The 20616-nt window shown below is 44.3% G+C and overlaps 1 protein-coding gene across 1 annotated transcript in view; it reads right to left on the bottom strand.

Moving 5' to 3' along the window:
* The window catches only part of HEPHL1 (hephaestin like 1), an 81000-nt gene extending 64388 nt beyond the window's left edge, over positions 1–16612 (bottom strand). The window contains exons 1-2 of the mRNA XM_019450099.2: positions 16407–16612; positions 1557–1801 (exon numbers count right to left, since the gene is read on the bottom strand). Of these exons, the coding sequence (XP_019305644.2) occupies positions 1557–1801; positions 16407–16576 (415 nt within the window). The 5' untranslated portion in view covers positions 16577–16612. The remainder of the gene's footprint in view (positions 1–1556; positions 1802–16406) is intronic.
* Between the last annotated feature and the right edge of the window lie 4004 nt (positions 16613–20616).

Below are 20616 nucleotides of genomic sequence, written 5' to 3'. Positions count from 1 at the left end.
CTTCCATTAACCATGATGTTACCTGTGGGTTTTTCTTAGATAACCTTTAACAGGATGAGGAAGTTCCTATCTGTTTCTAGTTGGAAGTTTTTAACTGATAAGTACTAGATTTTGTTAAATGCCTTTCTGCACCTTTTGAGATGATCATATGGTTTTTGTCCTTTATGCTATTAATATGTTGTATTACACTCATTTATTTTTTAGTAATAAACCAAACTTGCGATCACAGGATAAATTCCATTTGGCCATGGTGTATAATTCTCTTTATATGTTGTTGATGTCAGTTTGCTAAAATTTTGTTAAGAATTTTTGTGTCTACATTCATGAGGAATATTGGTCTGTAGTTTTCTTGTGATGTATGTATCTGGCTTTAGCATCAAGATAATGTTTGCCTCATAGGATGAATTTGGAAGTATTCTTCTGTTTCCTGAAAGATTTTGTAAAGGATTCTCACTATTACTATTATTACAGTATTTGATGGAATTTAGAAATGAAACCATCTGAGCCTGGGTTTTTCTTTGAGGAAAGATTTTTAATTGCTAATTCCATTTCTTTACATTTTGTAGGTCTGTTCAAATTTTTAATTTATTCTTAAGTCAGTTGGGGTAAATTTTGTCTTTCTAGGAAGTTGTCAATTTTATCTAAGTTGTCTAATATTTTGCCATTATATTGTTTATAATCCTCCTTTACAATCCTTTTAATTTTTGTAAGGTCACAGTGATGTCCTATCTTTCATTCCTGATTTTGGTAATTTGTGTTCTCTTCATCAGGCTAGATAAAGTTTTCTCAATTTTATTAATCTTTTTCAAGGAACCAACTTCTGGCTTAATGTATTTTATATTATTTTTCGGTTTTTTTTCTTCCATGAATTTCTGCTCCAATCCTTATTATTCCCTTCTTTCTGCTGGCTTTAGGTTTTGTTTCCTCTTCCTTTTCTAGCTTCTTAAGGTGGAAGCTTGTGTTATTGGTTTGAGACTTTTCTTTTCTCTTGACATAAGTGATTAAATCTCTAAATTTCCTTTTCAATACTTCTTTAGCTGTATACCATAAATTTTGGTAGGGTTTATCTCCATTTTTATTCACTTCAAAATATTTTATAATCCATCTTGTGATTTATTCTTTGACCTATGGATTATTTAGAAGTATACTGTTTATTTCCAAATATTTGTAAGAATTTGCAAAATTTCTTTTATTGATTGTATCAAATTTAATTCCATCGGAGAATATACTTTGCATTCTATCAGTTCTTTAAAACTTATTTAGATTTCTTTTGAGTCTATCGTCTACCCTGAGGAGTGTTCCATATGCTCTTGTGAAGATGCATTCTTTAGTCAGTGGATGAGATGTTCTATAGATGTCCATTAGGTCAAGGTGGTTGATAGTGTTGTCGAAGTCTTCTACATCAGGGGGAACAGATGGAGATGGGGAGAGAGGAGACGGGAAAAGACAAATGAACACGTGTGATCATTGTCTCTTAGATCCCTTTAACTGAAATGGACAGTTCCCTTATTTATGGAATACAGACAAGACACCAATGATACAGGATTGATATTTACCTTCTGAATCTTTGTTGTAGAAAACGCCGTGTGGATGCAAAGAGTATGGTCGGGAAGCAAAGTTCTTTAAATGAATGACAATCACATCACCCACTTCAGCCCTCAAGATAGGGCCCAGGAATCCAAGCCAGGGAGGTTTCGGGATCTCCGTGGAATAGGTCTCATCTGTGTAATGTCTATAGACAGCCTTTTTGTAAAGACTACCTATCCTGTTGGGCCCTCTTTCGAGAAATAAGGTTGCAAGTCTAAAAATAAGAAAGAAAATATTTTATAATTAACATTAAAAGAGAAATCCTAATAGCTTATTTTAACAGTTCATAAAGTACTTGAGTGTATGATTTCTTATATGGTGTTGGACACAACCCTCTAAACTCTGTAGAGATGGTGAGATTATCTTTAAGTTACTTTTGAGGAAACTGAGGCTAGAGACTGACAACCCAAAAGACACAAATAATATTCACAACCAAACTAAACCAAAATGCTCTAAAATCACGCTGTCCATTTGCCCCTTTGGGTTCAACACGTTCCCCTTCAATTTTCTTTTAACAAACACTAAGTATGTATTGACCATGTTCCCAGCACCTTGCTGTGTGCTATGGAGGGATACAAAAGAGTGTATGACCTAATGGAAAAATTAGGTAATGACATACAGCAGTATGTGATTAAGTACCAATTGAGTTGATGGAGTCACACCAGGTCTGAGAGTCTCAGTATTGACTAATGGATTTGTTTGCTTCATTAAGGTTGGGGAAAGCACTATAGATCAAAAAGCCAAAGACACAAGATATTTTCAGGGTTCCGTCCTCATTTCCTCAAAGAGATTACCCAGTGCTTGCATACCAGTGACTCAGATACGAAGCTCCTAAGCAGCTCCTACCACAAAGCTGTCCAGCAGTCTCAGGTATGAATGGTAGCTTTGCCCACCCTGCAGGCTCTTCAGGATGATGGAGCCAGATATCAGCGTGTCAAGCAGCCAGGCATCCAGCCCACCATGGAGCAGCAGATAGGGGTGTAGGTAGATGGAGGAGAGGGTGTCTGGGTCAAGCAGGGGACAGGGATCCAGTGGCTCAAGTCAAAGCAGGAGCAGTGTTCTTTGGTACATCCAGCCCAGCTTTCTTCCCCGGCCTCATTTCCTCATTTCCTCATTGCCTACCTCCCCTGACCTCACACTTCTGCCAGGCCTCACGTTCAGCCTCCTCAAAATGCACTGTATCCTTTCCAGCATTCCAAGACTTGCACACATTCTTTCCCCGCGTCTGGATGCTATTCCCTCCTCTCTACCTGTCAAGCACCCTTCCGAATCAGTTGCAACTCTTCCTCCTTTCCCCTTCTGGACACGCACAGTGCTCTGTTCATGCACGAATCACACAATTGCCAAAAACGTGTCACAGTAAGACACGTACATCTCTGGTTTGTGAGCTAATTGAAGACAAAAATCCTTCAAATACCTTTTTTTATTGTAATGCTTAGTAATTGCCTAAGAAGCGTTGGTGCTTAGTGGCTTTGGAATAAAGAAAAAGAAAAGCCTTGAATTTGCCCCCAGATTGGCAGATTAAAACTGGGATAATTTTGCAAACTACATTTGCAGAAAAGGGTATGTGGCCATACTTGACTTTGAGTATTCTCCAGGCCAGGGATGGCAAATAGGTTTTAACTTGTGCACCAAATCTGATTGATTGGTAGTGACTGCTTAGGGGAAAAAGTCAAGGTTGAGTTCAAGCAGGCAGAAGAATGAACCCCTCGGGATGTGTACCGTGGACGTGGGGTTGGAGGCATACTTGGTTGCTCTCTTTGCTCTACACAGACTGTCAGGTAATGGGATACTTTGGGGTCTTCGGGTGTGGCCTTCTCTACAACCAGATGACAGAATTCTATCACTACTGGCAGAACATACACCGAGTTGTTCTCTCATAGTAGCAATAGTGAGGGAATGAGCTCCTCATTGTTTGTTTCTCAGGTCCCTTTGCAGCCAAAATACAGAATACATTCTATCCAATAATGGGTGGGTCCAGGGCAGAGTTTGTGGACACCAGAAAATATCCAGTGAATATCTCTGAAATCCAACCTGTGACCTTATGAGATTTGGTTTGCTGACCTGTCCTCCAAAGACTGTTTTCTTTCTCCTAAGGACCTACTGACAAACAGCCATCTTACTTTTTTGTAATGTATAAGCAGATCCTTACAGCACAACAAAATTTAAAACAAAAGCATTTAAACAGAACATAGCATGGTTTTTCAGTCAGATTAAAAGCAATCTCTTGGGGCGTCTGGGTGGCTCAATCAGTTGAGGATCTGACCCTTGATTTCAGTTCAGATCATGATCTTAGGGTCATGGGATTGAGCCCCATGGGATTGTCTCTCTCTCTCTCTCTCTCTCTCTCTCTCTCTCTGCCCATCTCCTCCCCCGCCCCCACCCCACCGACTCAAATAAGTAAATAAATAAATAAATAGCATTTTCTTCACAGCGTCATTACTTCCTTGTTCTAACCAGCTAGGACATCCAGCTTACTCCAGATCACAGACCATGATCACACCTGTCAGCAATAAAGCCCTCCTTTTTGTTTTTTTAATAAAATTTTTAAAAATCTTTACCTTTGAGAGAGAGAGACAGAGACAGAGTGTGAGCAGGGGAGGGACAGAGAATGAGGGAGGCGTAGAATCTGAAGCAGGCTCCAGGCTCTGAGCTGTCAGCATAGAGTCTGACAAGGGGCTTGAACTCACGAAACATGAGTTCATGACCTGAGCTGAAGTCAGACGATTAACCGACTGAACCACCCAGGCACCCCAATAAAGCCCCTTTTAAAGAGACTGGTCTTGGCCTTGGAAGAAGGGAACTTCCCAGAGTTCTCAGCCAAGCCAAATTAAGGGGTGGAGCAGCTAGGCCTCAGCTCTAAAGGGCATTGCCACATCACTGTAGAGCTGAAGGCATTGCCAGAGGGATAAAATTAACTGGAAATGACATTGGAAGTGGAGAGAATTGCAACTTCTAGAACTTCTCTGGGTGGTGAGTACTGTATATGGTCAGAAAGAATCAGCTGCTTCAGATGGGGTTTGTGAGGTGGGAGGAAGGAGCCCCCCGGGGATGTGTGCACGTAGTAGTGGGTGGTCACCGAAATCCCTTCCGAGAAGGATTGCTCCAGTGACCTGGAGACTGGGTTCCTTCTTCTGGTGACCAAGGGGATGGTATGAACTGCCACCACCAGGCCACCTTCCTCTCTCCTCGGCACTCAGCCTTGCCTCCAAATAAAAGTTGAGCAAGTATCTGTTGAAGGAGCCCCAATATTATTTATTTTCCCAGAGCACCAGATTACTAGCCTGGCCAGGCACCCACATGTGTCAACCCTGCCCTGCCCTTAGTGTGGAGTCAGTAGGTGGGAAGTCCCTAGGACAGAGGGGAAATCCATGGATTTAGGCTCCCCTCTGAGGAGCCAGGGACCAGGGGACTAGTCTTCCCAGAGACAGCAAAGGCTCTTTATCCCCAACCTGCCAGGTTCAGCACCTAAATAATGGGACTAACAAGGTAGGAATCCTGACAAAAGGATTGGAGTATTACCACAGTGATTTTGGTAGCAAAAGCCTGGAAAGACCAAAATGTTCTTCAACTGGTGACCGGTTAAATACACTATGGCATATTCAGACCACATGGCCAGACAACAGAATGAGGAGGTTCTACAGAGGGCAATATGGCACAGTCTCCAAGATACAACATGAAAAAAGCAAACTGCAGATCAGCACATAAAGTATGATCCCATTTCTGTGTTTTTTTTAAACAATATGCACATTTACACATATGCAAAGAAAACATTTGGAAAGTAGCCATGGAAACCCTAAAAGTGTAACCGCTGGGCCATGGGCTGAGGCCACAGGCAGGAGTGGGAAGGAATGAGTTTACTCACCCTCTTCAGTACTTGGGCGTGTTTGACTCTATACCTTTTATTTACTTTCATAATAAAAACAAGCTCACATCGGAGCGCCTGGGTGGCTCAGTCGGTTGAGCAGCTGACTTTGGCTCAGGTCATGATCTCACAGTTCGTGGGTTCGAGCCCCACGTCGGGCTCTGTGCTGACAGCTCAAAGCCTGGAGCCTGTTTCAGATTCTGTGTCTCCCTTTCTCTCTGCCCCTCCCCTGTTCGCGTTCTGTCTCTGTCTCAAGAATAAATAAACATTAGAAAAATTTAAAAAAAAAAACTTTAATTAAAAAAACAAGCTCACATCTTATTTAGAAGAGAGGGTCCAGGCTGTTAGGCAACTGAGGAGCCAAACTTCTCTTCTCATGTGGCTTCTCCCTCTGAAAACATAGCTGCCACCACAAGGGGTGTTGTTCTTCAAGTGAGTTCTCCTCCACTTTGGGGGGGAGGGGGGGGGGCGGGGGTGGGTACTGGCGCCCTGAGCAGGGAGCACAGCGCCTGCAGCCTGAGTTGGAGGGAAAGCAGTCACTGCCCAACCTCTCTGGCTTGACAAGTCCTCGCTCAGGCATCGAGACTGAGAACTTGGGCACAAACCCCGTGTGTAAACACTCGGTCTTCTGTGTATCTACCGAGCCTGTGTGTGTCTGCCCCTAAGCAGGCGTTCAACCCTCTTCTGTTCCATGAGGCAGAAGCCTATTTCCCTGTGCAGGGGAATAGGATAAAAAGTCTGGGCGCCTGACACTGGGGCTTTGGGGATAGGAGCCCTTAGATTTCCCAGCCTCACTTGCAGCTTGGATGGTCATGTGACACAGTTCTAGCCAATGAGATGTATGCATGTGTCATTCTATGATACTTCTTCTGGACTCCTCTGGCGCAGACCCTCGCAGTTGTTTGCTCTTCCCCTTTTTCCTGCCTGAAATGAAGATACGATGACGAGCTTCGGCAGCCATCTTGACAGAATGGGGAAGAAGGTCACACCCTACAGAAAGGCAAGTGAAAAGCCAAAGGCATCTGGGACCCTGAAGATTGCCAACCTCTGGGTTTCTCTTGAGTAAACCAAAAAATACATTTGAGCGTTTTTCGGGCTTCTGTTAACCAGCAGCTGAATACAAGTCCTAACTGAATAGGCTGTTCAGAAGGAGAAGGAGGAGGAGGAGGAGGAGGAGAAAGAAGCGGGGGAGAACTGAGTCATCCTCAGGCTGGCTAATTGGCCCCAGAGAAGGAGAGTTACCTGGCTTTATAGCTTACACTGGACCACCCAGGAAGGCAACGACAGAGGAAGGATTAGATATGGAATCACTGGCGTCCTCTGTAGGCTCAGCCTGTTGGGGAAAAGGCTATAAAAAGGTCGTTCATAGGGAGGGCCCTGTCTCTCCAGCAGGGTCTGCAGGGAAAGACGGACGTCTGATTCTCCCCGCTTCTCTACTCTTGGCTCCCAGCCTGCGCGGGCACGCATGCGCGCTCTCACACACGCAAATGCGTGCTGAGCAAGAGTTCCTGAGCAGGCGCGAGGTGTCTGGCAGAGCCACCCAAACAAGAGGCAAGCATATCGGAAGGAGGGCGAATGTTTGTTGACTTCCCACTGTACCTATTACATATGCTGCATATTTTAGCACTGACTTGTATGTATTGACTTGCTTTGCACATTCCTGGACGTGTCAGTCTTCCCACATAGGGAGCCGATAGTCACCCTGAGACAGGATCAGGTTTTCTAAAGCAGTAGTTCCCCGATGTCCAGCCAAGTATCAGCTGTCTCAGAATTATTTGGGACGTTTGCCAAAAACTCGGGCCCCCAGGCCCCACTTCAGGGCAACCGAATCACACTTTCTGGCGTGGCATCTTTATTTTTCCTAAGTTCACTGAACGATTCTTACGGCGGAACTTTCCAGTGCTTACCCATTCTGATTCTTCTTTCCTCCCAGCAGAAGGGGAGAGCAAAGAGCCTTTGCAGATAGGTGGGGTCACGAGATTTTGGCAAATGGCTGTGAGTGGAAGTGACATGTGTCATTTCTGGGCCAGGGAATTTAATTGCCATTGCAATACCCCCTCACTTCCTCTGCTGTAGGAAAAGCTTACAGTGAAGATAATGAAGCCTCGAAATCCATGCAGCCCCGCTTATTACTTGTCCCAGGAGGACAGTTGTCCTGGAGCCATATGGCCCTGTATAAAGCCGAGTGGGTGAGAAATGTGCCTCTGTGGGGTTAAGCCCCTGAGATCTGGGGGCTGTTTGTTGCTATGGCACAACCTGTCCTATTCTAACCCATGCAGTTCTGAATGTGCAGACAAGTTGGGAAATCACGTCTCTGTAGTACTCAGTACAAAACAAAAACCATAGCAGCTATTTGAAACTAGAACATAATAACTGTTTGAAACCATAGGAATCAGCCAAAGAGGAGAAAATAGGGAGACATGAAAGTCAGTGAAATCAGTCTTTTTAATGGCTCTGCAGCAAGTGGCTGCTAAGAACGCATTATACATTCGTAATAGTGGGACAGAAGCTCCATCACGCATGAGTCTGGGAAGGTGCAACCCTTGCCCAAGAAACAAAAGAAGGTGACCTCAAGGAAGCCGTCCACAGAAAGCAGCCTCTGACACAGCTAGAGAGCACTAGTTGGAACGTCTGTGCTCGTGGACTTTGTATGATTTACAGTGTAGCCGCAGGATGGCCCTACTGTGAGGGACTGAGCAATCACTACCGCTCAGGCTCATCCCTAACCAACATTCTGACGTTTTGACTCAAACTGAGGAGGTATGTATTTTATGCTGTGAAAAAATCCAGTCGGGCTGGAAAATTTCTCATGAGCAACTGCTTGAAAGACAAAATGAGCATGTAGAACATTGACATTGCCAAGGCCACAGGTAATACAGTGAAGGGAGACGCCTTCCAGGAGCAGGTGAGATTAACCACTGTGAGAAGGAACCTGACTTCGAGAACCATCTAACCGGTGCAGAGATGGGCTTCCAGGTTAGATTCTGAGGAGTTGGTAGCTCACAGCATATGTGCACCTCACCAGCACCTCTGTCCCTGACAACCTGGATCTTTCAGTCAGATTTTTCCCCCATCCATTCAACTACTGAGCAATTGTTAAACCTCCGTTTTATTTTATTTTTTTTTAATTTTTTAACGTTTTTTGTTTATTTTTGAGACAGAGAGAGACAGAGCATGAACGGGGGAGGGGCAGAGAGAGAGGGAGACACAGAATCGGAAGCAAGCTCCAGGCTCTGAGCCATCAGCCCAGAGTCCGACGCGGGGCTCGAACTCGCGGACCGCGAGATCGTGACCCGGGCTGAAGTCGGACGCTCAACCGACTGAGCCACCCAGGCGCCCCATAAACCTCCGTTTTAAATGGGACACTACACTAGAAACTGGGGCAAAGATGTGTGAATGTCAGTCTCTGCATTCAAGAGGTTTACCATCTGGCTGGGAAGCCAAAACGTAGATAGGAGAGTAAATAGCAACCCCCAGTTTTCTATATTGACAGCTGCACCATATAGACCCTGCAGGTGTGAGTGTGTGGAGGGGAGATGGGGTGAAGGGGGGGGTGTGGTCAGAGCAGCAGCAGGGGGTGTGGTCAGAGCAAACGTGCGGGAGACCGTGATGATCCCAAGAAGGACGAGCAACGTTGTTGCCTGAGCTTGAGAAGGGACATTGAGAAAACAGGACCAGATTGGGGCAAGTGCTACTTGGCAAAGGAAGGGTGATGATGGTGACTATGCGCATTTACACTTGGGTGCAGCCACGCCCTCCCTAATTAATGTATTTTAAGCCATCCAATCAATGCGTTCCTCTACACAGTCTCTCACCCTGGTTCCCCTGGCACCACTCAAGTCCTGAGTTCTTCCTTCTCCCACTTCATGTCCCCAGAAGCCCCTCAAAACACACACAGGTGGGCTAAAAACAGATTTCTGCAGTAAAGGGAAAAGAGAGGAGACTTGAATCCCAGCGTCCCTACTTGATGCTGTGAGATCTTGGGGAAGCAACTTCTCTGAACCCCGGTTTCCTTGGCTGAAAACTGGTGACCATGACAGAGACATCATGAGGAGAAAAGGAGGTGATATGGAGCCCCCTGCAGAGGATCTGGGAGAGGGGGGTGCTCAGTCGGTGGGAGTTATGGCAAAGCTCTAATTAGAAAGAGGGAAACGTGACTGTTTTCAGTCTCTTTCCCACAAAACTCCTGCTCTCCAGAGACCCCTCAAGATAGGAGAGCTACCATGATGGCTAGCATTTCTTGCACACAAACCCACAGTGCCAGGCACCGCTTCTGAGCACATTCGCGGATCCTATGTCATCTGAGCCTCCTGATCCCCTCCTCCCCAGAGTGGGCTGATAATGGCTTCCAGAGACAAGTCCCAGTCCTGATTCCCTTATTCAGAAAAAGAGTCTTTGCAGATATGATCAAGTTAAGGATTTTGAGATGAGGAGAAAGATGAGACACACATAGAGAAAGTGATAGGAAAAGGGAGGCAGAAGCCGGAGCCATGGCACCTTGGCACAACCAAGGATCACCAGCAGCTCCTACCAGAAGCTGGAAAAGTCAGTAAATGGATTCTCTTTTCAGCCTCCAGAGGGAGTGTGTCCCTGCCAACATCTTTATTTCAGACTTCTGCCTCCAGAAGTAGGATAGAACACGTTTCTGTTGTTTTAAGCCGCCTAGTTTGTGATAATTTGTTACGGCAGCCACAGGGAACTCGTATACCCCCAAAGCAAGTGCTATCATTATCCCCATTTTACTGATGAGCATGTTGAGGCAACGAGAGATTCAGATACTTACTCTGTTGGTGAAACAAGAACTGTAAGCTTGCCAGGTGATGCCGGAGCACACTTCCCCAGCCAGCCAGGCTGCCTTGGCATCTCTGTTAGACCACTGCTGGACTACACTTGGCTAGGGAAACCCACCCTGGGACTCCTGGTCCCCCTGACCTGAGACAGGACATCGGTCACCCCACTGCATGGCATAAAAACCTTTTATGATAATGCCTGGAACCTAGTGAGGGCGCAGTGACGGTTAGCAACTATATTGTCTGTGAGTTCTCTTAAATCCCACTAACCAGGCCTTGGAACCCCCCTATCTGAAGGTGGGAAAAGGCAGAGGGGGACCAAGAGGGTGTTTGTGATGGATGGGAAGGAAACAGGGAGAAATGGGGTAAGGGAAGTTTGGCAGGGACTGCCTGCTGCCTTGCAATGTTTATGCTCCCCTCCTTCTAAGTAACAGAATCAAAGTCTGCTTTCACTCAGAAAGAAAAACACAAAACTAAAAGCCTGTATTTATGAGCCCCCTTTGTGGCTTTGGGTATCCAGTGAGATGTACATAGAACTGACTGTCTGGGGTTTCCATGAGAGCCCTTTAAAGGGCTAATAGGATAATGCAGCAGGAATTGTGCCCTTTTTACCTTTTCCCTTCCTCTCTTCCTTCCTGGAACATAGACATGAAGGCTGGAGTTCCAGCAGCCATACTGTGACCATGAACTACCTTAAGGAATCAAGTCACATGCTAAGGATCATGGGTTATCCAGATGGCTAACAGACGCATGAAAAAATGTTCGACATCACTCATCATCAGAGAAATACAAATCAAAACCGCAATGAGATACCACCTCACACCTGTCAGGATGACCAACATTAATAACTCAGGCAACAACAGATGCTGGCGAGGATGTGGAGAAAGAGGATCTCTTTTGCACTGCTGGTGGGAATGCAAACTGGTGCAGCCACTCTGGAAAACAGTATGGAGGTTCCTCAGAAAGTTAAAAATGGAACTACCCTATGATGCAGAATTGCACTACTAGGTATTTATCCAAGGGATACGGGCGTGCTGTTTCGAAGGGGCACATGCATTCTAATGTTTATAGCAGCACTATCAACAATAGCCAAAGTATGGAAGGAGCGCAAATGTCCATCGACAGATGAATGGATAAAGAAGATGTGGTATCTATATACAATGGAGTATTACTCGGCAATCAAAAAGAATGAAATCTTGCCATTTACAACAACGTGGATGGAACTAAAGTGTATTATGCTAAGCGAAATCAGTCAGTCAGAGAGAGACAAATATCATATGGCTTCACTCACATGGAATTTAAGATACAAAACAGATGAACACAAGGGAAGCAAAAATAATATAAAAACAGGCAGGGGGCAAAACATAAGAGACTCTTCAATATACAGAACCAACTCAGGGTTGCTGGAGGGGTTGTGGGTGGAGGGATGGGCTAAATGGGTAAGGGGCATTAAGGAGGACACTTGTTGGGATGAGCCCTGGGTGTTATATGTAGAGGATGAATCACTGAAATCTGCTCCTGAAATCATTATTGCACTATATGCTAACTAACTTGGATGGGGTTTGAGCAGTGGTCAGCCTCATTCATGGCCAAGGATGGGTTCTGCCTGTGAGTTAGCACCCATGAAAACCCCCATGTTACTGGGAAGAAAAATCCTGCATGTGTGTTGGTTGCCTAATGAGGTCTTTGGTGAGAATTGCAGCTTTAAATAAGGTGACCCCACTCTGGTTCCATTAAAGACAAGGCTTTACCACCGAAGCACAGGTACACCTTAATTAAGCGCTTTATGAGCCCGAACAGGACGGGCACGAATGGATCAAATGCTGACACCATCCCCAGGCAAATCAAAGGAGCCCGGTGTCCCCATTAGGCCCAAAGGGGAACAGGGGAAATATATTCATCTGGATAAAATATTTCTAAATAGAATATAACTCCTAAATTTTGTGCTTTCTAGGAAATATTAGTGCTTACAGTCTCTGTTGTATTTCTGAACTCTATGATTAAGCAGAAGTACCAAGAAGGGAAGTGAAATTGTACCATCTGACTTCTATGGAGTCTTGGAAAAAATGATGTCAGTGTATTTCCTATTTTATCCTTATGAATCAGGATTTATTAGGCTCTTGGCGCTGCCTAATTTTGGTTTCCAAGCTTTTTTCACATCACTGAAACTTTGGCACTCACCATTCTATCCCCCTAATTTTCCCCATCCTCGTAATCAAAGATCAAGCAACCCAATAACTAAATTGACAAAGGGGTTAGTTTTTACTTTAATGATTCCACAGGAATAGCCTTGTGTTCAGTCCTCCATAAATCACTGTCACCAGCAAAGCTCTGTGTGGGTGAGGGGCATTATTACATATACTCTAGGCCTTCCTCTGAGCCATCGTGGCACTTTTCTTTCAGCTGCAGAGGTGACCAGCGTACCTCAAACACCCACACAGCAATGCAGGGAGAAGAAAACGCTGTGTCCCAGGCTTAAGAAAGACACCAAGCTCCGTGAACGGTGAGGAAGGAAACAGATCAGAATAAGCCAGGGTTGCAGGGAAATATTTTTGCATAAAAAAGTGAAGATAGTTCTTAAAGAACAGGGGGAAAATAGATAGAGAAATAAAAATATACAATATTTCAAAATTTGTCACACATCCGCACTCTCAGACCTTCTCCAACTCTGATTCCTAGACTGAATGTATGCAAATCTTCTCTCTTTCACCATTGGGAAAATCTTTCTAGAACCAGTGAGCCAAGTAAGATGTTTCTCATTCGGTTTCAAAAATTATTTTTGATTCCTTACAATTACGCTTCTCAAGTGATTTTAGGGATTATAGTTCAACTACCTGGTTATACAAATTAGGGAAATTGATGTTCAGAGAGATGATGTGAGATGTTCAAGGTTTCACAGCAAGTTGGGGGCAGAGCAAGGACTGGAAGTGAGGTCTCCTGATTCCTATGTCAGAATCCTTCCACTCAAAGTGGGACCTAGACCCCTGGCTCTCCTGGACCCCTAAATATCAGGCATTTGTCTGGATCTGAATATCTTCAACAGCAGACTGTCCTCAGAAGTGCAGGAGGCTGAGTGAGAGGCATGGTCACAGTATCCAAGATGACTCCTTGCTTCTGGGGAAATGGCACAAAATAGAATACGTGTACTGAACTCCCTATGTCCCACAATTGTGGCATCTTCACACGTGACACCTGTGGCAGCTGTGACACATGTGAATCATGACATGTGTCCTGTGTTCTTCAAGCAAGAGTCAGCAGCCCACTCCAAGTGTTCCCTGTCAGGGGCTTGCCCTGGGCCACCTGTCACACCGGTGGCCTCTGGACACGATTGCTAATAAAAGCCGGTATACACTGTGTAACCCAGGCTCCCCCTTAAGCATCAGGAAGCCACCCTGCACAAACACCACCCCTTTACCCATGAGAAGGAAATATCTGGGGACTTCGGCATGACGTCTAGAAAGCCAGCTGTGCCTGAAGGGCAAGAGTCCTCTCCTGGGGGGCCACAGCATTTGTTAAACCACCCCACTCTAAACTGATACCGAACCATGACTTAGCCATGCCTTATTTTTTTTCTTTTTCACCATAATTATTTTCAAACGCTTTATGGTATGTTCTTCAAAGCACCATCTTCTGGCTGAAATGATCAACAGAGTCCCTAACGTCTTCCCGCACTCGGCTTTAGTGGAAATAGCATTGCAGTATTTGGGTATTTAAAGTACTTTGGGTTTTTGAATGAACCCAGGTAACCAGTTTGGCCACCGAGACCAGTGATCATTTCAATATCTCTCTGGGAAGAGTAACCCATGGGACTAAACCTACCTTTGGTAAGAACTGGGACTTTCTAGAAAGTTCCTTCTGCTGGAATCCCCGGCTGCCATCAAAGCTGAGTTTAATTCAGCGAGAGAGGATTACCTTTACCAAGAAGCAGGTTGTATGGTAAAAAAAAACAAAAAACAAAAACGAGCTCTGGAGCAATGTTGAGTTTGGTGCTGCCTTCACTCTGTAAACTCCAACAATACTTAACCTCGGAACCTCAGTTCTCAGTTTGTAAAATGGGAATAATAACATTTGCAAGCAATAATGAATTGAAAGTCTCTGGTGAGGGGCACCTGGGTGGCTCAGTTGGTTAAGCGTCCGACTTCGTCTCAGGTCATGATCTCACAGTTTGTGAGTTCGAGCTCCGCATTGGGCTCTATGCTGCCAACCCAGAGCCTGCTTCAGATTCTGTGTCTCCCTCTCTCTCTGCCCCTCCCCCACTAGTACTCTGTTTCTCTCTCTCTCTCAAAAATAAATTAAAAGAGAAGAAAGGAAGAAAGAAAGAAAGAAAGAAAGAAAGAAAGAAAGAAAGAAAGTAAGTCTCTGGTGAAATTCCACTGTCAGAATAAATGCTCACAAACAGTTCTGCTGACATTTTAGGAGAAAGGTAGACTTCTAAGCTTTTTACTCAACCATGTGGAAAGGCAATCCAATACCACATCGTGCTTAAAGACTATATTCACTACTCTCACTGTACACGTCTTGAACAGTCTCATGTTCAATAGCCGCTCACAATGACGATTTCCTATTGAGTTCTTTTTGAGGACAGCAGAGCTCTATTTTGGGAAAGGTTACTGGCAGTTAGGGTAACCTCTCACTCCCATATCCATTTGTCACAGTAAACACTACCACAACCAATGGTCAGCAGATATGAGATTGAAGGAAGTCAAGAGCTCTCTGTGGAAACAGCCCCCTGGACATGAAGTTTCCTGTTTCAAGGCTTTAGGAAGATCCTTTCTCGGCAGCCTGGCTGGCATGAGTTTTACCCTTCTCCAACCAAACATGACTAGGCCCCCTTTGTATTGTTAGAAAACCCGGAAGATGTGTGTCTAAGCCAACTGGCTCTTTGGTCTTTCCTCAAGGCAGGGAGCCTTGTTGGGAGCCTTGTTGGGAGGTCTTTCCTCAAGCCTTAAAGACTTGTTGGGAGACCCCATGGTATTCCTGAATGTTAGCAACTAACTTCATCCTTAGAAAGTAGAACTTGGATGTTGAGCGTACTGAGCTCTGCCTATCAGAAAGAAGCCAGTATGTCTGTATATCCAACAGTGGTTGACAGAACATCTCATAAGATGTTCCAAGAACCACGAAGTTGAAAGTATGAATTACAGCTCCTAAAGCCAGGAGCTAATTTCAGAGGGAGCTCCGGGGAACAAATAAGAGATATAAGACACTGGACCCTGAGAGAGAAAGGAAGGGCGAGGGCTATTTTCTGCAAAAAAATTAAAAACCAGAGAAATATAACACTCTGTTACCATCTTACGCAGCTATGCCACAGGCCTGGGGACTAGAATATTTCTCTGAGGTGGCTGTAACAAACCTTTCACCAGTGAAAAAGCCATTTCTAAAAGCCTCAGGGAAACTCTTAAAATACCGGCCAAATCTATTGTAACTGCCCCTCTTCAAAAAAAATTTTTTTTAAGTTTATTTATTTTTGAGACAGAGAGAGACAGAGCATGAACGGGGGAGGGTCAGAGAGAGAGGGAGACACAGAATCGGAAGCAGGCTCCAGGCTCTGAGCCATCAGCCCAGAGCCCGATGCGGGGCTCGAACTCACGGACCGCGACATCGTGACCCGGGCTGAAGTCGGACGCTCAACTGACTGAGCCACCCAGGCGCCCCAGCCCCTCTTTTAAATGTTGCAAAAGAAAAACAAAACATAACTACCTCTGGCATATTTTACTTATCTCCAGTCTTCATTCCAAAAATAAAAACTTAGAAAACACTGTGTTTTAACGGTAAAGAATTCGTAAAAGTTCTCAAATGCTCATCCCAAGGGTCGCTGTTAATTTTTTTTTTTTTAACATACTGAGCCCAGACCTCCTGGAAGTCCCTAGTAGTGCTCAGCGAAAATGGTCCTTTTATAGAGTGAGCCATTATTGAAAACACCTGGTTGTGTAGCGAGTGCTGCACAGAGAAGGCTGTGAATAGACAGCTCAACAAATAGGTAGGGCTAAGAATGTCTACATTACATGCCCACCCTTGTGAGGGCCCTCCAGACCAACACAAAACCCCTTCACTTAGTTTAGATCAACCCCTCCCCATTATAACCACCCAAGAACTATAACCTCCATGCAGAGGCAAGAAAAAAGCCAAACCTAGGAGTCTACGGGAACCCCAACTTTACTCACTTGTCTTCTGAAAAACTTTCCCCAGTAATAACGTTCTTTCCTTGGGGCACATAGTTCCAGTATTCTTCCACAATCCCAATGTGGTATGTTCTGGTAACTGCACCAACCAGCCCAGACAGACCCAGGAATGTGAAGAGAAAGACGCAGTCAGCCTGCTGCTTCCGAGGCATTTGTGGATGTAACTCAGGCAAGCAGCCTGCACAGGAGGCAGCCCTGCCTGTCCCTCCCCCTCACTTGAAGCTAATTATAAATAAGGAATGAACGAGGCCCAGCTCCTCCCCCTCAGGTGGCTTGGGGTTGGGACAGAGACTGACAACTTGTGTAAGTCGCGCGAACAATGAGGGGAGTTCGATGATGACAAAACGTTTGCCTGCCATCCAAGAAATGTGTAGCTGGCTTATTTATTTAGCACCCAAGCCAAACAGGCCTGTTTCTGTAAGTTTTGGTGCACGGCTGTGACATTAGTCATTCATCTTTGCCAGGAATGGGAGTGCAACAAGTTGGGCTAATGGGTTTCCTCCCTTCTTCCTCGTTTTTTCTCCACACCTATTATAGGAACATATTAAAATCTGAAAACTGGGCTGGCCTGAGTGGACCATCAGGAAAGTTCCTGAGCACTAAAGAAAGCTTCATCTCTGATGGGAGGGCAGAGGGAGTGATGTAATCCCCCTCCGCCATCTCCAACTTGTTTTATGAGGCTACATGAAACAATCAACTCACATCATAAAGTTTATAACAACATTGTAAAACCTCACTAATTCTCCATTTGGTCATGCACCATCTCCCCCAAATTCTCTCAAATCTTACCAGCAAAAATGAGGAGCTCAATTACTCAGTTCAGCTAAAATTTTAGAGGTCATCACCCTCAGTGAGCTGCCTTTGTAAGGATGAATGAAAATGCTGCAGGAGGAATACCGTTCAGGCACATGAAGATAAAATTCTGTAGCAGGTGTTTGAGTCAAAAAGGCTTACTCTTCTGTGTGCTCTAATCTGTGACCTAGAATCTTGACAGAGACCTTGTCCAACCCTGGAGGAGGGCCAATCTGATCGCCATGGAGACTTGCTCTGGAGGCAGCAGCCATGGAATAAGAAGACAGCCTTCTGGCTTGGCTTTGAGATTGGCAGACCTGTGTTTGAATCCAGTCCCACCACATAGTGGCATTGAAGAATCACTCGCCCTCTCTAAGCCTGGATCTGTAAAACAGGGATGGAGGGACTGTTAAGGAGATGTAAAGGATGACAGAGCAGCAAATCTAGATGATCTTGGGTTTGATGATGAGCTTTTGAATACAACACCAGAGGCATAGTGCATGAAACAACTGCTGAGCTAGACTCAAAAAGTAAAAATTCCTGCTCTGTGAAAGTTGCTGCTAAGTGAATGAGAACAGAAACTCCAGACTAGGAAATATTTTGGCAAAAGACATCTGATAAACGACTGTTATCCAACATATACAAAAACTTTTAAAAACTCAGCAACAAGAAAACAAACAACCTGATTTAAAAAACGGGTAAAAGGTCTCAAGAGACACCCCATCAGAAAAGATATACAGATGGAAAATAAGCATAGGAAAAGATGCTCCACATCACATGCTCTCAGGGAAATGCAAATTAAAGCAACAATGAGATACCACTACGCAACTATTAGAATGGCCAAAATCTGGAACACTGACTACACCAAATGCTGCGTGTGAAGCAACAAGAACACTCATTCATTGCTGGTGGGAATGCAGAATGATACGGCCACTTGGGAAGACATTTTGGCACTTTCTTACGGAACTAAACATACAAATGGAACATTCTCCAGAATTGAGTACATGAATAGGCCACAAAACGAATCCCAAGAAACTCAAAAAGATTTTTTTAAAAAACCTAAATATACAGCACACATTAAATATCTTACAGGTTTATTTGTCAATTAGACCTCAATAAAACAAACAAACAAAACCTCTTCCCATATGACACAGCAGTTATGCTCTTGGATATTTACCCAAAGGACCTGAAAACTTATGTCCATACAAAAACCTTCACATGAATGTTTACAACAGCTTTATTCATAATCGTCCAACCTTGGAAGCAACCAAGATGTCCTTCAGTAGGTTAGTAAGTAAATAAACTATGGCACATCCCAACACTGGAATATTATGCAGCATTAAAAGGAAACAAGCTAATATTCTATAAGAATATTATAAAATATAAGAATTATTATATAATTTATATTATATACTATATTATGTATATAATATTATAGAATATAAGAACATATTCTATAAGATATTATAATGATAGATCCATGTCATTATACATTTGTCTAAACCCATAGAAAGCACAACACCCAGCGTGAACCCTAATGTAAACTATGGACTTTGGGTGATGTGTCAATGTGATTCATCAGTTATAACAACTGAACCATGATGGTGGGGGATGTGGATAATAGGGAAAGCTAAGCATGTGTAGGAAAGCTCTGTACCTTCTGCTCAACATTTCTGTGAACCTACAACCACTCTAAAAAAGACAATCTATGTTAAATATATATATATTTAAAAAGATGTCTGCAAAGTTCCTATCATGGCTCCAGCATAGAGTAGGTGTGCAATAAATGTTCAATTCGTTTTCCCCATCCACACCCCCTTAAGAGACACTCCCTCAGCCTCTGTGATGACAGAATGCCATCTCCAATCTTCTGCTTTCTTCCCAGGAGTCCCATCCACCATATCTCCCACAAGCCTCAAGTAAGAGAGTCCCTTTTCTTTAAATTATAGATACCTCAGAGATGTGCTGCAGCATGAGTTTTGAATTAACATCCATATTAGCTGATAAAATACATGCTGAGTATTCTGTTTCATAACCAGACTCTTAACATCTTGGCCATATTGATTTGTTTTTACGTTAAGACACTTACAGAGTAATTGCCATAGCACATTTCCCTTTAACTGAAATCTACTCTTCAATATGCATTTGGAAGCTTTGCGTGAGTTTGTCACTAATAGCTACTACAGAGGAAGGAGGGTGAGTCTGAGCATGGCCTCAAGAGAAATCGGGCTTCAGGAGTTCTTGGAATCTGGATATGTCTTGGGCCAAATAGCTTTGTGTTTATACCCTAGAGAAGCAGATTATTTTTCTTTGTTTCTTCCTTCCTTCCTTCCTTCCTTCCTCCCTTTCTTTCTTTCTTTCTTTCTTTCTTTCTTTCTTTCTTTCCTTCTTTCCTTCATTCCTTCCTTCCTTCCTTCCTTCTTTCCTTCCTTCTTTCCTTCCTTCTTTCCTTCCTTCCTTCCTTCCTTCTTTCCTTCCTTCCTTCCTTCCTTCCTTCTTTCCTTCCTTCCTTCCTTCCTTCCTTCTTTCCTTCCTTCCTTCCTTCCTTCTTTCCTTCCTTCCTTCTTTCTTTCCTTCCTTCCTTCCTTCCTTCCTTCCTTCCTTCCTTCTTTCCTTCCTTCCTTCTTTCTTTCTCTTTCTTTCTTTCTTTCTTTCTTTCTTTCTTTCTTTCTTTCGCATAAGTGGTAGAGGCAGAGAGAGAACCCCAAGCAGGCTCCATGCCCAGCACGGAGCCCAATGCAGGACTCGCTCTCACAACCCTGAGATCATAACCCAAGCCAAAATCAAGAGTCAGATGCTCAACCAACCGAGCCACTCAGGCACCCCAGAAGCAGATTATTTTAGGTCAAACAGGCTTGATGTGGCATCAAAAAATTCATTAGGATATAGTCCACCCCAATTTGCGGGGGGGGGGTGGGGGGGGGTGGGCAGAAGAAATAGAGGTATAAATGGCACGGATCAAAAACACAAAAGAGTTAACTTTCCTACCTGGGACACTGAATGCATGCGATTGAGTCCCTGAGGAAGGCACCACCTAACTTCTGATTCACACCAAGGCTTGACAGAGGATACAAGAGACCCGAAGCCCCAGAGTTCCGGCAGCGGACCGGGGCATTCAATCTGTCTGGAGCTAAGAGTGTGGTTCCTGAGGGGCAAAAGAGACAGGGAAACAGTTTACCGAAAGCAGTGAAGTCGCATCTGGAAAACACTCTGAAATTCTTCTTTACCCTGGGACAACGAAGATGCTCAGCAAGGAACTAAATTGCATAAGAGCTAGAAGAAAGGGAAGTAACTGGTGTAAGTGAATGCAGTGTTCCTATAACACTCATTTCTGAGAACCCGAAGTTAAATACAAGACGTGGTGGGCAGTGTCTGGAGTTTGATTAGGAAATCTGTGAGT

Source organism: Panthera pardus, unplaced genomic scaffold (assembly GCF_024362965.1).
Source record: "Panthera pardus isolate Hobbes unplaced genomic scaffold, ASM2436296v1 HiC_scaffold_12, whole genome shotgun sequence".
In the NCBI taxonomy this organism is placed as follows: domain Eukaryota; kingdom Metazoa; phylum Chordata; class Mammalia; order Carnivora; family Felidae; genus Panthera; species Panthera pardus.
The sequence above is the reverse complement of the archived record's forward strand: the minus strand, read 5'-3'. Positions and strand labels throughout refer to the sequence as shown.